The sequence below is a fragment of the Zonotrichia albicollis genome, chromosome 6, assembly GCF_047830755.1.
Source record: "Zonotrichia albicollis isolate bZonAlb1 chromosome 6, bZonAlb1.hap1, whole genome shotgun sequence".
NCBI lineage: Eukaryota > Metazoa > Chordata > Aves > Passeriformes > Passerellidae > Zonotrichia > Zonotrichia albicollis.
Window position 1 is genome coordinate 62,029,352 of NC_133824.1, and position 16,930 is coordinate 62,046,281.

At 52.9% G+C, this 16,930-nt stretch overlaps 1 protein-coding gene across 2 annotated transcripts in view; it reads right to left on the bottom strand.

The window, feature by feature from the left end:
- Positions 1-16,930, bottom strand: part of ATL1 (atlastin GTPase 1) — a 36,563-nt gene that overhangs the window by 2,447 nt on the left and 17,186 nt on the right. Inside the window, exons 4-13 of one of the 2 annotated variants that reach the window (XM_074544109.1) lie at positions 16,689-16,793; positions 16,469-16,519; positions 14,131-14,187; positions 11,202-11,294; positions 9,412-9,550; positions 8,090-8,217; positions 7,454-7,510; positions 6,808-6,879; positions 4,227-4,658; positions 2,377-2,391 (exon numbers count right to left, since the gene is read on the bottom strand). In XM_074544109.1, coding sequence (XP_074400210.1) covers positions 2,377-2,391; positions 4,227-4,658; positions 6,808-6,879; positions 7,454-7,510; positions 8,090-8,217; positions 9,412-9,550; positions 11,202-11,294; positions 14,131-14,187; positions 16,469-16,519; positions 16,689-16,793 — 1,149 coding nt within the window. The remainder of the gene's footprint in view (positions 1-2,376; positions 2,392-4,226; positions 4,659-6,807; positions 6,880-7,453; positions 7,511-8,089; positions 8,218-9,411; positions 9,551-11,201; positions 11,295-14,130; positions 14,188-16,468; positions 16,520-16,688; positions 16,794-16,930) is intronic. The other variant, XM_074544110.1, reaches the window with a different exon arrangement.

A 16,930-nucleotide genomic window follows, 5' to 3' on the forward strand; every position in this document is an offset into this window, starting at 1 on the left:
GGTCTTTTCTTTCTGATTTTACCATTTTCCTTCTGATTTGATCATTTTCTGTTTGTCCTGGGGCCAGGCCAGGCTCAGAACAGGCAGGAGCAGCTGTGGGGCTGCAATTCCCACACGGAACCCACAGGGCTGGGCGCCATCTGAGCCCGTGAGGTGACAGCTGGGTGACACCCTCGGGTCCCTCCCTGCCCTTCCCCACCCTCATCCCACAGCGAACGGCAGGAGGTGCCAGGACAGCGCTCAGGACCTGGTGTCACCCACCCACTGTCCCAGCCCTGACACTGCCATTCCAATGAACCTGGGGCACAATAAACCAACCCAAGCCCAGCAGCTCCTGCTGGCAGTGCTGGCACACCGGGATCAGCTCTGGCACGGCTGGCAAGGGGCACCAGGACCCCCCCCAGTGCCAGGGGAGGAGCTCTGTGGGCTCAGGGGGCGAATGGAGGAGGAGCAGGGTGAGGATGAGGATGAGGAGCCTCCAGAGGTTGCTGATCCCATCCCAAACGGGATTCTGGGAACAGAAGGGGTGCTTTGGATTGTCAGGGAACAGAGTGGAGAGGCAGAAGAGAATTCACACAACTTCTCTGCTTGTTTTTCTGGGAAATTCACCATCCAGGGCCCCTCACAGAATTTTGTGCTGTTTTAGGGGTTTTGTGATCCCAAACCAGTCCCACAGGGCTCAGTTTTCCATGGCAGGGTTTGTTCAACACCTCATCCACAGCAAAAAACCCTGTGCTCTGCTCCTGTGCCCCTGGGAACCACCCTGGCTGCTGGGAGGGACGGGATGGGAATGGGAATGGGATGGGATTGGGATGGGGATTGGGATGGGGATTGGGATGGGGATTGGGATGGGGATTGGGATGGGGATTGGGATGGGATGGAATTGGATTGGGATGGGATTGGGATGGGATTGGATGGGATTTGGGATGGGGATTGGGATGGGATTGGATGGGATTTGGGATGGGGATTGGGATGGGATTGGATGGGATTGGATGGGATTTGGGATGGGGATTGGGATGGGATTGGATGGGATTTGGGATTGGACAGGGATGGGATTGGGATGGGGATTGGGATGGGAATGGGATGGGGATGGGATTGGGATTGGACAGGGATGGGATTGGATTGGGATTGGGATTGGGATGGGAATGGGATGGGATTGGGATTGGGGTGGGATTGGGATGGGGATTGGGATGGGGATGGGATGGGATGGGATGGGGATTAGGATGGGAATGGGATGGGGATTGGGATGGGGATTGGGATGGGGATTAGGATGGGAATGGGATGGGAATGGGATGGGGATTGGGATGGGGATTGGGATGGGGATTGGGATGGGACTGGGATGGGATTGGGATGGGGATTGGGATGGGGATTGGGATGGGGATTGGGATGGGGATTGGGATGGGGATTGGGATGGGATGGGATTGGGTGGGATTGGGATGGGATGGGATGGGATTGGGATGGGATTGGGATGGGATTGGGATGGGATTGGGATGGGGATTGGGATGGGATGGGATTGGGATGGGAATGGGATGGGGATTGGGATGGGGATTGGGATGGGATTGGGAATGGGATGGTTTTTAACAGCCTGAATTTCCTCTAAAGGAAGTGCCCCAGAACTCAGGGGCTCAGGAGGTGGCACTGCCACTCTGGGGACACAGTGAAACATGGAAATGTCTGGTGCCACACCTGGGCCAGCTGGGGAGGCTCTGGGACCCAGAGCTGCAGTAAATAATGCCCATGTGCAGGAAATTTGGCTTTTTCTTGGTTTAATCAGATCCTGGTGAGGCTCTGCCCCAGGAACATTCCAGAAGCTCCCACTGGGGCCCTGCAGGGCTGGGCAGGAGGAGCACAGGGAGCTGAGCTGGGCACACACACAGAGCTGCTGAGAGCATAAACCAGAAATGCAGAATGGACTGGCCTGGAAGGGACCCCTAAAAACCCAAACTTAGTTCCAATGCCCTGGAATGAGCAGGGACACGTTTGGCTGTCCCAGGGTGCCCCAGTGTCCAGCCTGGCCTTGGGCACTGCCAGGGATCCAGGGGCAGCCACAGCTGCTCTGGCAATTCCAGCCCAGCCAGGAATTCCCAATTCCCAATCTCCCACCCATCCCTGCCCTCTGGCACTGGGAGCCATTCCCTGGCTCCTGTCCCTCCATCCCTTGTCCCCAGCCCCTCTGCAGCTCTCCTGGAGCCCCTTCAGGCCCTGCCAGGGGCTCTGAGCTCTCCCTGGAGCCTTCTCCTCTCCAGGGGAACATTCCCAGCTCGGCTCCAGCCCTCTGGCTCCCATCCATCCCCAGCAGCCCCAAGGAGCTTTTGGGGCCAGGATGCTTTCCCAGAGCCCAGGGCTGGCAGCATGCAGGGGGCAGGAGCCACTTACCTCGTTGGTGCTTCCCTGGGAGAGGCAGGGCAAGGGGAGACAGAAAGAGAGAGAAACAGCTCGGTGGATCTCAGTGTGCATGGCAGCCATCCCGGGCTGCTCACCCCCATCCCCGCTCTGCTCCCACTGCCAGGGCCACAAACCCTTCCTGGGAGCACCTTCCCTTTTCTTGGAAGCCCCAGGGCCTGTGGGAGCCAGGACAGCTCCAGGCACTTTCCCCTGTTTGCTTTCCCCCAGCTGGGCGTGGTGCAGTGGGGCAGCACCTTCTGCTGCCTGGCTGCTGTTCCTGCTGAGCTCTGCCCTGGCATGGAACATTCCAGCACATCCCAAAGGCTCCTGGGCAGGGTCCCTGGGCAAAGGGACACTCGGGGGCTGGGACAGGATGAACCCAGCTGGGACAGCAGCACTGGCCAGCTCTGGGATGCAGGAACAGCACTCAGTGCTGCCTCTCTTTGCCCCAGAGCTGCATGGGGAGCAGGAATGTGCTTGTTCTCCATGAACACCTCTCTGGTGGAGGAGAGCAGGGAAGGAGAGGGGCCCTCCCTGCCAGAACTCAGGGCTGGGACGGCTCCTGGGGGATGCAGGAGCTCCCCCAGCTCTGCAGGGCAGAGCAGGAGGGCACTGCAGCCTTTGGGGAACAGGGCTCGGGGGGAGTCTCTGTGGCCTTTCCCTTTCCTGCAGGGGGAAACCAGGGTCTGGTGGCAAAACTGGCACAGCCAGGATCTGGCCTCGACCTCTGGCACAGCTGGGACAGCCCAAAGCCCTGCCCTGAAACACAGAGAGCCCAAACCCTGCCCTGACACAGGGACAGCCCAAACCCTGCCCTGAAACACAGAGAGCCCAAATCCCTGCTCTGGAGCAGGGACAGCCCAAACCCTGCTCTGACACAGGGACAGCCCAAACCCTGACACAGGGACAGCCCAAACCCTGACACAGGGACAGCCCAAACCCTGCCCTGACACAGGGACAGCCCAAACCCCGCCCTGAAACACAGAGAGAGCCCAAACCCTGCTCTGACACAGGGACAGCCCAAAGCCTGCCCTGGAGCAGGGACAGCCCAAAGCCTGCCCTGACACAGGGACAGCCCAAACCCTGACACAGGGACAGCCCAAACCCTGCCCTGACACACAGAGAGCCCAAACCCTGCCCTGACACAGGGACAGCCCAAACCCTGCTCTGACACAGGGACAGCCCAAAGCCTGCCCTGGAGCAGGGACAGCCCAAAGCCTGCCCTGACACAGGGACAGCCCAAACCCTGGCACAGGGACAGCCCAAAGCCCTGCCCTGGAGCAGGGACAGCCCTGGCTGCTCCTCTCTGACAGCCACAGCCATGCACACACCAAGCACACACACCAGGATCCTCCCCCAGAGCTGCCCATCCCCACAGGGCCCCACAGAATCCCACCTGGGGACGGGTGAGACAAGGAGGAAAGAAAAAGGCAGAACCACAGAGCTTGCTGGGAGTTTTCTCAGCTCTACACAAGCTTGTTTTCCACACTGGACAGAACTGGGGGCTCAGGGACAGCTCCAGCCTCGCTCACCCCCTGTGCTGCAGCCACTGGGCAGCCCTGTGAGCTCCCCCTTACAACAAACGGCACAAACTCATCTGCAACAACTCCTCTGCCCCTGCTCTCCCCACATGGAAGCTCTAAGGAACAGATTAAAACTTCAATTAAAACTGGAAAGGTGCCCCTGCACTGGTCTAACAACCCTAAAAACCAAAACCATCTCAAAGGGGGAGGAAAACCCCCAGAAAAAACTCAACGCTTAAAAACCCAACCAACCCAGTGGGGTGCAGGGAGGCCACTTTTGGCGTGATTTGTTTGGAAATCAAAAGCTCTTTATCCTACCTGGTCCCACAAGGCTGCAGCCACTTGGTCTATTACAGCTCCCAGTTCTCTGTACTCCCCAGAGTATCTGATATAAGCCCAGGTACAGAGTGTGATAAGTGTCAAGCCCAGGATCATGTTGCACAGGCTGGCTATGATGTCCAAGCCAATGAAGCCGGTGACGCCGGCCAGCACGTAGGTGATGAAGATGACGACGAAGAGCGTGGCCGGGGTGCGGGCGGCGTGGAAGATGTTCTTGCTGTCGTTGTGCTTGATGTACTGGATGTAGAGCTCGTCGATCTCGGCCTCCAGCTGCTGCAGGTAGCGCCGGCTGAACTCCTCCCCGCCCATCTTCTTGACGCCGCGGAAGAGCCGCACCGCCTCCTCCCGCAGCTCCGAGTGCCGCGCCTGCAGGTCGCTGGGCGCCAGGAAGGGCTTGTCCCCCCCGCACACCTGCGGGAACACGGGCGGGCAAAGAGGCACTGAGGGGGGGCTCTGGGGAATCAGTGCTGGCATTGGGAAACGTCACTGAGATGGGGAAATCGTCACTGAGATGGGGAAACCATCACTGAGATAGGGAAATCATCACTGAGATGGGGAAACCATCACTGACACGGGGAAATCGTCACTGAGATGGGGAAATCATCACTGACACAGGGAAATCATCACTGACATGGCACTGCCAGGATGGCACTGCTGGCACAGGGAAATCACTGCTGGTATGGGGAAATCATCACTGAGATGGGGAAATCATCACTGAGATGGGGAAATCATCACTGAAATGGCACTGCTGGGATGGCAATGCTGGCATGGGGAAATCATCACTGAGATAGGGAAATCACCCCTGACACAGGGAAATCATCCCTGAAATGTCACCTCTGATAAAGGGAAATCATCCCTGAAATGTCACTGATGGCACAGGGAAATCATCACTGAGATGGGGAAATCATCACTGACACGGGGAAATCATCACTGAGATGGGGAAATCACCTCTGACACGGGGAAATCATCACTGAAATGTCAATGCTTATACATAGAAATCACAGCTGGCACAGGGAAATCATCCCTGAGATGTCACTGCTGATACAGGGAAATCACTGCTGGATGGGGAAATCATCACTGACATGGCACTGCTGACACAGGGAAATCATCACTGAGATAGGGAAATCATCACTGAAATGGCCCTGCTGGGATGGCAATGCTGGCATGGGGAAATCATCACTGAGATATCACTGCTGGCACACAGAAATCATCCCTGACACGGGGAAATCATCCCTGAAATGTCACTGTTGATACAGGGAAATCATCCCTGAGATGTCAATGCTTATACATAGAAATCACTCCTGGCACAGGGAAATCATCCCTGAGATGGGGAAATCATCACTGACACACGGAAATCACTGCTGGCACAGGGAAATCATCCCTGAGATGGCACTGATAACACAGGGAAATCAAACCTGACACAGGGAATCACTACTGGCACAGGGAAATCATCCCAGAAATGGCACTGTTGATACAGGAAATCACTGCTGGCATCACTGAGATGTCACTGTTGATACATGGAAATCATCACTGAGGTGCCACTGCTGATACATGGAAATCACTCCTGAAACATCACTGCTGACACAGGGAAATCACTCCTGAAGGCACTCCTGAAACGGTGAAATCATCCCTGAAATGTCCCTCATGATATGATATGGGAAAATCACTCCTGGAATGGCATTTCTGACACAGTGAAATCACTCCTGAAACAGGGAAATCACTCCTGGAATGGCTCTCCTAACATGGGAAAATCACTCCTGGAATGGCATTTCTGACACAGTGAAATCACTCCTGAAACAGGGAAATCATCCCTGGAATGGCACTGCTGATACATGGAAATCACTCCTGAAACATCACTGCTGACACAGTGAAATCACTCCTGGAATGGCACTCCTAATAACATCAGGGAAATAAAATGGGAAAATCACTCCTGAAATGGCACTCATGACATGGTGAAACCACTCCTGACACAGTGAAATCATCCCTGAAATGTCACTCCTTATACACAGAAATCACTCCTGAAACATCACTGCTGCCACAGTGAAATCACTCCTGGAATGGCACTCCTAATATGGGAAAATCACTCCTGAACTGTCACTCATGACATGGTGAAACCACTCTTGACACAGTGAAATCACTCCTGAAATGGCACTCCTAATAACATCAGGGAAATAAAATAGGAAAATCACTCCTGAAATGGCACTCCTAATATGGGAAAATCACTCCTGAAACATCACTGCTAACACAGGAAAAATCTAAAATTAGGGTTAGGGATTAGGGGTTATGGTTTGGGAAGGAATTCCTGGCTGGGAGGGTGGCAGGCCCTGGCACAGGGTGCCCAGAGCAGCTGTGGCTGCCCCTGGATCCCTGGCAGTGCCCAAGGCCAGCCTGGACAGGGCTTGGGGCACCCTGGGACAGTGGGAGGTGTCCCTGCCATGGCAGGGGTGGGATGGATGGGTTTTAAGCTCCCTTCCAACCCAAACCATTCTGGGATTCCATAAATCTAAGCCAGGAGAGCCAGGACACAGGGGCAGGAAGGGGCAGACCCAGCACCACCCACCTCTTCCATCCTCCTGCTGTAGGTGTCTTTGGCAGTGGCAACTGCTGCCAAATTGTTGGCTTCTGCTGTGGCCTGGAAGGGCAGAAGGGATACAACATTTAGGTGCAGAAGGGCAGGGTTAAGCTGTGCAGGTGACACAGCCAGGACATGTGTGTGGCACCCAGAATCAGCCAAGGGGCTCTCCCGGCCTCCAACCAATCCCAAATAAACCCATCCCATATTCACACATCCTGCATGAAGAGAGGATTCCTCCCCTGCAAGCCAGAGCTACAAAAACTCTGGCTTCAGCTGTGGGAAGCAGCAAGGAAAGAGATAAAAGGCTCAGCCACAAATGAACAGCTCCAGCTGGCTCTGGCAGCCCCCTCCATGTGTCCCCTGCCCAGGATGTCATTCATTCACCTGCAGGGACACGTTCAGCTGAGCTGCCTGGGGCTGTGTGCAGCCAGCAACTCCCCACAGCCCATCCCAGCTGCGATTGCTCAGCCAGCTCAGGCTCCTGATGCCAAACTCTTCCCTTGGGTGGTTACACTGAACAATTTGGAACAAAGTCCCAGCAGTCGCACTGTGCTGGACACACCTCTGCCAATTCCTGGGAATTATTGGCAATTCCAGAGCAGGAATCCCCAGAGCTCCCACTCACACCTACCTGCAGCATGGACTTGGGGTGTGGCAGCTCCTCCCCTTGGTAGATCTTGATGTAGGCCTGGAGAAGAGCAGGGAAAAGGGAATCATGTGGAGCTACAGCAGCAGCCACCCCCACCCAGCTCCAGGCAGGATTCAGAGGCAGGGAAGAGGAGGATGGCTTTGGTCAGAAAATGCCAAAGCCACAAGATGGCTTTGGTCACAAAATGCCACTCCTTGGGTCAGCCACTGGAGCTCTCCCTCCTCCTCTCACTCCCAGTGTCCCTCCCAAAGGATCTGCACCTACCTCTGTCCCTTCCCTGCAGGAGAAGGAGCCAAGGTAGCCCTGGGAGTGGGTGGTGAGAATTACTCACCAATGTCTCTCATGGAAATGTCCCAGTAGCCATGACAACAAAAATAAGCTTTTTCCAAAGGCAATTGGAATACAGCCCTCAGCTTATCCCCCTCCAGCCCTCAATTCTCCAGGAAAGGGAAACAGCTCCTCCCACTCCCTGGGCTTGTTGTGTGGTCAAACAAATGACCATGAGGTGTTTGCCCTCTGCTGCAGTGAGTCAGGACTGTCACTGCTCCTGCCTGGCGCAGCTTTCCCCTTCAGCAAGATTCCCCAGAGGAATAAATCCACTTTCTCTGAAATAAATACCTTAAAATACTCCACAAGGCCTCGACAGGTGATGTGGTTGCCATTGATCTCCTTAACATCCAGGTTTTCAGGACTAAGGAGCCAAGGAATCAAAATCTTCAAGTTCTTGATGAACTCATCGTCTATTTCTGGGGGAAAAAAAGGAAAAAAGAAATAAAGAGGCATCACAGAGTCCCAGAATAGTTTGGGTTTGAAGGGACATTAAAGACCATGATGTTCCAGTCCCCTGCCTCGGAAGGTTCTTCTCCCAGGGGGTGGAAGGAACTGGGAATGGGCACAACCCAAGGGTGCCCAGAGCTCCAGGGGGATTTGGACAAAGCTCTCAGGTGGGATTTTTGGTGTTTCCATTAAATTCAACTGTATAGGACTGAAGGCAGAAAAAAAAAATCAATGCAACCGCCAGGAATTTGGAAAGCAGGGAAAATCCCCCACTTTTTTTTCCATCAGAGCACAAAAAGCTGAGTAGAGCTCTGAGGCAACAAGAAAATTGTGAAAATTGTGTCAGGCAGCTGCTGACAGCTCCTGTCTGCACACAGCAATTGTTCCACACTCAGCACCTGAGATGAAGGGGGAGCTCCAGGGCTCAGCTCAGTTCCCACCAGCACATCTCCCTCCTGCTGCCTCGCTGTCCCTCCTGCTCTGCACACAGCAAGTCTGAGCCAGACAAAACCAGGGGACAACTCACATCTCTGCCTGCTGATTTATTTTTAGTAGTTAATGGTCCACTTTATTGCTAAGATTGCAGCAGCCTGGAACCAGCCAGGCTGGTGAGGAGCTCACAACAAACACCTAAAAATATCCCCAGCACGTGGCTCCTTTAGGGGTGGAGAATCTCAGCACAGCTCTTCTCTCTTGTTTTTAACCTGCTGAACCAAGCCTGCCCTGGAGGGAAACCACTGATCAGATAAGTCAAGGCAGATTAAATATTCCCTGGAAAGCTTTTCAAAGGGAAATAACTGTTGTGAGAGCTTGTGGAACCAACCTTCCACCCAGCACAGCACCAGCCTTGCAGCAAGCAGGCTCTGCCCGTGCAGGTGAGGCACAGGAATTTCCTGCAGCTCTAACACCACATCCACAAACATCCAGATAAACCCCTGCCCTTCCCAGTTTTCCTGTCACTGGGTATTGCCAGCAGCAACCTTTTGTCCCTCCACATTGGTCTGCTGCACTGGGGAGTGTGAACAGCACTGGGAGGGGGATCCAACTGCTCTCCCAGGAGGTTTTCCATGGAAAAAATACTTTTGGGGGTTTCAGGAACAAGCAGGACAGTGTGCCAGGGTTTCCAAGGAATCAGGGTAGAAAGCAGAGCTCTGCCTTTGTACCTTTGAGTTTCCCATCGAAATTGGGGTTGGTGGCGACTTTGAGGCCGGGGTGGGGTAAGAGGAAGCAGGAGATTTTGGTGAAGCAGGAGTGGATGTGCTTCCTGACATTCTGCAGCTCCTCGTGCTGGTTGCCTGACACCTGTGGAGACAGGGAAGCACAGAATATCCTCAGCCCTGCCCAGACCCCCAACAATCCCAGCCTGGGCATCCCTGGCAGCCCCTGGGCATCCCTGGCAGCCTCGGGAATGTCACCATTCCCTGGGGCACCCTCTGCATGAAGAACCCTTCCCTAATATCCAGTGACACTCCCCTGGCACAGCTCCAGCTCTTCCCTCAGGTCCTGTCAGTGGTCACCAGAGAGAAGAGCTGGTGCTGCCCATCTACTTCCCACAGTTTGAGTTTCCTTCTGCTGGGAACATTGGGATAAAGCTGGCAGGAGCACAGGGTACTGCACACTGTGGGGGAAAGGAGAAGATTCCACAGGCATGAGGACAAAGAGAAGGAACTGGAATATCCCTGCCCACATGTCCTGGAGCATGTTATTGTCCTCTGGGAATTGCACATGGCCATGGATGACTGGAACACAAAAACATTTGGGATTTCCCACCAGGGCCTTGCTTGTCTCACATATAATTAGGTCTCTCCACTTAGCAGATCAGCCATGCATTTCCTGACTGATCCCAAGCAGCCCTTGCCCATCATTTTGATTGTCCAGCTCCCTAATTTAACTAAAGCATCATTCCCAGGCTCTTGGGAATCTGCTGACTCCCACTCCTTTGGGCTCTCCCAGAGAGTCCCAGGGAGCTGGGCTTGGGCAGAACCCTGAACATGGCAAGGAAATTCACCCATCCCAAATGGATCCTCTGGAAATTCACCCTCCCCAAATGGATCCTCTGGGAATTCACCCTCCCCAAATGGTTCCTCTGGGAATTCACCCTCCCCAAATGCCTCCTTTGGGAATTCACCCTCCCCAAATTCCTCCTTTGGGAATTCACCCTCCCCAAATGGATCCTCTGGGAAATTCATCCTCCCCAAATGGTTCCTCTGGGAATTCACCCACCCCAAATGGTTCCTCTGGGAATTCACCCACCCCAAATGGCTCCTTTGGGAATTCACCCTCCCCAAATTGCTCCTTTGGGAATTCACCCACCCCAAATGGTTCCTCTGGGAATTCACCCACCCCAAATGGTTCCTTTGGGAATTCACCCACCCCAAATTGCTCCTTTGGGAATTCACCCACCCCAAATGGCTCCTTTGGGAATTCACCCTCCATGGCTCCTTTGGGAAATTCACCCTCCCCAAATGGCTCCTTTGGGAATTCACCCTCCCCAAATGGCTCCTCTGGGAATTCACCCTCCCCAAATGGTTCCTTTGGGAATTCACCCACCCCAAATTCCTCCTCTGGGAATTCACCCTCCCCAAATGCCTCCTTTGGGAAATTCACCCACCCCAAATTCCTCCTTTGGGAATTCACCCACCCCAAATTGCTCCTTTGGGAATTCACCCACCCCAAATGGATCCTCTGGAAATTCACCCACCCCAAATGGCTCCTTTGGGAATTCACCCTCCCCAAATGGTTCCTTTGGGAATTCACCCTCCCCAAATGCCCCCTGTGGCACTTTAAGGCACTGGCTGTGACCATAACCTGCACTGCAGCTCACAGCTGACCTCCAGGGCTGAGGCCACCCAGCTGAACAGGAAAATCATGGAATCACAGAGTGGATCAGGCTGGAAAGAACCTTAATGTTCATCCCTTCCACTACCCAGAACCCAGAGCAGGCAAAACATACCTTCAGCCTCTTCTCCAAAAATCTTGCACCCCCATCAGATCCATAGGAAAACTCATAAGGGAAGCTCCAGTCGCGAACAAGGAAAATGAGGGACTGGGAAACACAAACAGTGGGGTCACTGAGCACCCTCATCTCACACACCAACACCTGGCCCTGAGTCTCCTCCCAGCTCCAGCAGCATCTCCCACCTTTCCTGGTGGAAATGAGAGGTCCCAGGTGCAGGGACTGAGACCACCCCACTGTCCCAGCCCCAAATTCCTGCACCAGTTTGAGTCCCTGGCTGGGAGAACGACATCAATCAGCCAAAGTGCCCAAGAAAAGGGATTGCTGCTAAGCAGGACAAAAGGCAGCAAGCTCCCTAATTCCAGCCACATTTAGTTCCATCCTATGGGAATTCTGCAGGCTCATTTTTTCAGCCTTTTTCACTGGGCAGCCTTCCAGACAGACTTTTAATGAGAAGCAGATGCAGAGGAATGAGGGTGAATAAGAAATCATTGGCTTTTGTAATCTTTATTGAGGCATTCAAAGTTCCTGGGCAATAAATAAATAAATACCAGAACGGTCAACTTTGAATCTTTAAAAAAAAATTAAGTTTTCAGAAAAAAATGAGGTCTCCACTGCTTCATCTGTACAAGATTCCATGTAGGAAATAAAGGGTTTGGAGGGGGAAATCCTGGATGCCAAAGCCCAGGAGGGCCTGGCAGAGGTGCCAGAGTTCCTCTCAGGAACAGGGATAAGCAGCTCAGCAAGTGGAACCCATTTCACTGGAATTTCCCTAAAGTTTATCTATGTTTAGAACAAAAAATCTAATAGAGGGAGGGGAAATATTCCTGCTATTTCTCTTTCATAAAACATCATAAAAAGTTAAAAAAAGAGGAGAGAACAGTGAGCTGGCCTTTTTGAACTGCAGGAGAAGCCACAGTGAGTGCACCCAGTGAGCTGGCTCAGGACAGGCTGTTCTCAAACACCAGAGATGCTTCAGAGACATGCCCGTGCTTAGGACTTTTCCACAAACACATTCTGCACGCCTTGAGTTGGGATTATTCTTTTTTTCTGAAGTAAAATTGTTCCAGACAGGCTGTGCTTACCACTGCCTTTGAGAAGGCTCCACTTTCAGGGCCTGCCTCTGGTGAGGGCTCCTCAGTGTGAGGAGAGGAGGAGCCAAAGGGAAAATGTGAATTTTCCACTGCCAAGTCTCATTTCCCTTCCCTTCCAGCAGGATCAGTGCCACTGCATTTATTCACCATCACATTTGGAGAATCCCAGGATGGTTTGGGCTGGAAAGGACCTTAAAGCTGCCATGGCAGGGACACTTCCACCATCCCAGGTTGTTCCTAACCCTGTCCAGCCTGGCCTTGGACACTCCCAAGGATCCAGGGGCAGCCACAGCTGCCCTGCCAGGACCTCCTCATCCTCCTTTTTCCTGCTTTCCCATCCACCCTGTCACATTCCAAACATGTTGTGCAGGAAGCAGCCCAGGCTGGATGCAGACAGGAGATCATTTCTCACTGGCCACAGCACCACTGACCCCTCTGCCACATCTGGCACATCTGGCACACCCACAAGGGTTCCCAGTTTGAGCATTTCCCCCTGATCATTCATGAAGATGACACTGAGCCTGGGGGGATCCCGAGGAAACACTTCTGAAGGATGATGATTCCCCACAATTAGCTGCAATTAGTTCAGCGTGCTCTGGCATCTATCAGTTAATGAGTTTTTAATCCATTAACTATGGATTAAACCAGACAATGCTGACTTCATTTGCTTTCCATCAGCATCCTGGAGAGATAAGGCTGACAGAAGGCAATGGATCATGGTGAGAGTTACCTTTATCAGCCCAGCTCTTTCAAAAACTGATAATGGGATTGTTTGACAAGACTCACCATCCACAAACTGTGCCTTGACAGCAATTACAGTGTTTGGGAGCTTCAGAGCCTCTTATCCAGCCCTAATGAGTTAAGCATGTTTAAGTCTCCCCTCACAGCCTCCTTTTCACTGATGGAGTGGGAAGTATCTCAGTTTCACTGGAATATTTGGCTACATTATCCCCCAGTATTTAAATACGGAGCAGGAATATTTATTTAATGTCTGGCTTTTTGCTGTACCATATTACAACGTTCTTCAAGCTCTTTCCTGTCATATATTTTTACCATATATATTTTTAGGTTTACCATTTATCGCAGCAGAATCCAATACACCTGAAAAATCTCAACTTGTCCATTTGTTGCATTTTTTAACTTTTAAATTTTATTTCCACTTCCTGACCACAGACACCTTATAAACCCCTTGGTCCTTCCAGGACAACAATTCTCTTTTTATGTGGGAAAGCAAATGTAAAAGAGCTGTTAACTCATTCCCAATTACTCTTTGGATTTTTACAGCATGCTTTGTTCTCTGCTGGATTTTATTTTAGGTTGGGTGAGGGTTTATGAACTTCCTAATCAAAACACTCCTGTGTCTTTAAAAACAGGAACCAACCTCACCTACTGTGACTGCCCAATGCTCTCTCTCTTTTTTTTCACCACCAGCTTTTCCCAGGTTGGGGAGCAGAAGGATGAACAGATGTCCCTAATTTGAAGCTAAAACCCCACTCACACCGAGTTTTCCCACAGCTCTGCTAATCCTTATCCTTTCAGGGATTCCCAGGGCAGGCGAGTTCAGCCCTCTCAGAACAAAGGCTGGGCAGAGTTCCTGACAAACCTGCAGCAGCACCAGCTGCTCTGCAAGCCTGGCAGGACAGGGCAGAGCTCTTGGCAAGGCAGGGGGTGAGGCAGGAAAGAAAGAGGGATTTTGGATGTGTTTGGAAGCACAAAGCCCTTCCTTGGAGCAGCCGAGCGATCCCCAGGCAGTGCCAGCTCCTCCCACGCCGCAAACTGCAGTGACACCTCGTGGTGGAGGCAGCGGGACACACGAGCAGCCCCGGACTCACCTGGAAAGGCTTCTGGAACGTCTCCTCCATGGCCAGCCGGCCATACTCGGTGAAAAGCTGGAAGGGGAAGGGAAGGACAGGACAGGACAGTGAGTTTGGCACTGTGGGACACGGGGACAGCAGCACTGAGCTCTGTGACAGGGACAGGGCCCAGGGGGAGGCTGGAGCTGAGCCAGGCCAGCTCCTCCCCTCCAAAAACCTTGCACCGCCCTCAGATCCATAGGAAAACTCATAAGGGAAGCTCCAGTCATGAACAAGGAATGTAAGGGACTGGGAAACACAAACAGTGGGGTCAGCGCTGCTCTGAGCCCACAGCACCCTCATCTCACACACCAACACCTGGCCCTGAGTCTCCTCCCAGGGTCAGGATGGAAACCAGGGCATGTTCCTGCCCCAGAGGGTGCTGGCACTGCCCAGGGAATGCCAGAGCTGCAGGAGGGTGGGACAGCACTGCCAGGGGTGCCCAGGGTGGGGTTGGTGGGGTCTGTGCAGGGCCAGGAGCTGCTCAATGACCCCTGGAGGGAATCCTGTGATTCCCTGGAGCAGCAGGGGATGTTTATGAGTGAGCAACACCAGACACAGAGAGGCTCTGGGCTCCCAGCTTGTTGTAGTGTGTTGTTAAGTTTCTTGTGTTATTCCCCCAATTTATGTATTGTTCTCCCCTATTATGTGTAAAATGGTTTCGTTCCCCCAGTTTTTCCCGCCACTGCTAGCCTGTCAGCTAAGTTGCTATAGTAACCGCAATTCATAGTTGCCGATATGTAATTGCTCCTCCCCTGGTTTCCCTTATAAGTGAAAGTTGTTTCCTCCCTGGGCCCAGTCAATCACCCCCTTTCTCCTCCCAGGTTTCGAGAACCTTCTCCTCTCTGGAGATGGTGGCTGGCTGGGGTCCCAGGACACCTCCTTTACCTTTTGATTGTTGGTCTCCATGGAGTGTCAGTTCTGTGAAGTTCATCCCCTCACCTTTCCCGATTGGCTCTGTCTGTACCCACCCCCCTCCTTTATAATCCTGTTTTCACCCCCTATGAAAAAACTTTTTCCCGGATGGTTTCCCGGTGTTTGGATGCGGCATCACCGTCAATAAACCGATGTTTAACCCCCGGGAAATGGTCAGCTCCGTTCCTCCCCAATACCAGCGGTGTGGGCCAGTCCGCAGCCCTCAGACACCGAAGGGCGCTGGCCAGGAATTGCAGAGGGGCGTCGGCCTTTCGCCCTCAGCTAGTCGGATTCTAAACTTTGGGCCACATACGTTCCCCTCTGCACCAGCTGGCATCCCAGAGGCACAGGAGCTGCTGTGGAACCATCACCCTGCTGAGCTCTCATGTGAGAGATCCCAGCCTGCAGCTCCTGCCTGCCAAAGCTGTGGAAAATGGCTCACATCAGCTGCTTGCTGCTGCTTCCACACCAACCAGAAACTCCTCGTGCTCCAGGGGCTGCTGGAGCCCTGCTCCCTGCAAACACTCCAGGAAGGAAAGGAAATGAATTCAGAACTAAGTACTTTCCCTGCAAACCCCTGCTGTGCAAAGACTCCAAAATCAGCCTAGCAGCAAAGTTTGAGGACTCTCCAGTCTCTCTGCACTCTAATTTCTAACTGAAGGCACAATAATGTGTTTCACAGATGCCTAAAAATGGGTCAACTTGTTAAACAGTCATGGCTTAAAATCCAAACTGAAAGATCAGAGCTGCACTGAATAAATTCAGTGTTAAAGAAGTGTTATTGTTAATAATATTTATGGACTGAGATAATTCAGAAGTATTCAAATGCTGATTTTTTCAGCTGGACTTTTGCTTTTCTTTCCTTTCCTTAAGCTCCTGGAAAAACCTATTAATTAATCAACCAATCAATCAAGTGAACAGAAGAGAAAGCAGGAGGTAATTCCAGGAAATAGGCAGGACACCTGTGTCACAAAAATCCCATTAGCTGCTTGTCCCCAACAGTCAGGGCTGGAATCACCCTTAGAGGGTCACCTGTACTGAGGCAGCACCAGATGGCAACATCCAGGCTGGTAATTCACAATCACAGAATCAAATCACAGAATCAAATCACAGAATAAAAAAAAAAAGGTTTGGGTTGGGAGGGACCTGAAATCCCAGCCAGTTCCAACCTCTGCCATGGGCAGGGACACCTTCCACCATCCAGGGTTGTTTCAGCTCTCATCCAAGCTGGCTTTGGACACTCCCAGGGATGAGGCAGCCACAGCCTCTCTGGGAAACCTGTGCCAGGGCCTCACAGGCAGAAATTCCTTCCTTTATTCCATCCAACCCTGCCCTCCAGGAGAGGAAGCCATGCCCTGGGGTCACTCCATGCCCAATTAGGTTACCCCAAAGCTTCTCTTACCTGCAAGTGCTGCAGATCATCCTCCTGCACGTTCTGGGACAAGTTATAAACCTGCATTGAAATAAAAAACCAACTTCAGACCACTCAGAGCAGCCTGTCCTTGGGGCTAACACATGGCTGGTGTGGCTAAAGCTGTGACATCCCCACGGGGACAGGGCAAGGTCCCAGTGGTAGGAAGGAAGCCCTGACAGGCTCTGTAGTTCCTGGCTGAACTCCTTACCTGGATGGAGCTGATCATGGTGCTGAGGGCAAACACGGTGGCTGAGTCCCTGAGGGTGGACTGGCTGTCAAAGGTGCCCTGGGTGTCCATCAGCAGCACTGCAACCTGCGGGGCACAAAGCTCCTGTCAATGGCAGCTGGGGGGCTGTGCTGGGGCCTCACTGCCTCTGCCCCAGCCTCCCCACTGCTGGGGACAGGGGAAAAGCCACTCCCGACAGCTGGGTGACCACAGCAGGCAGCAAA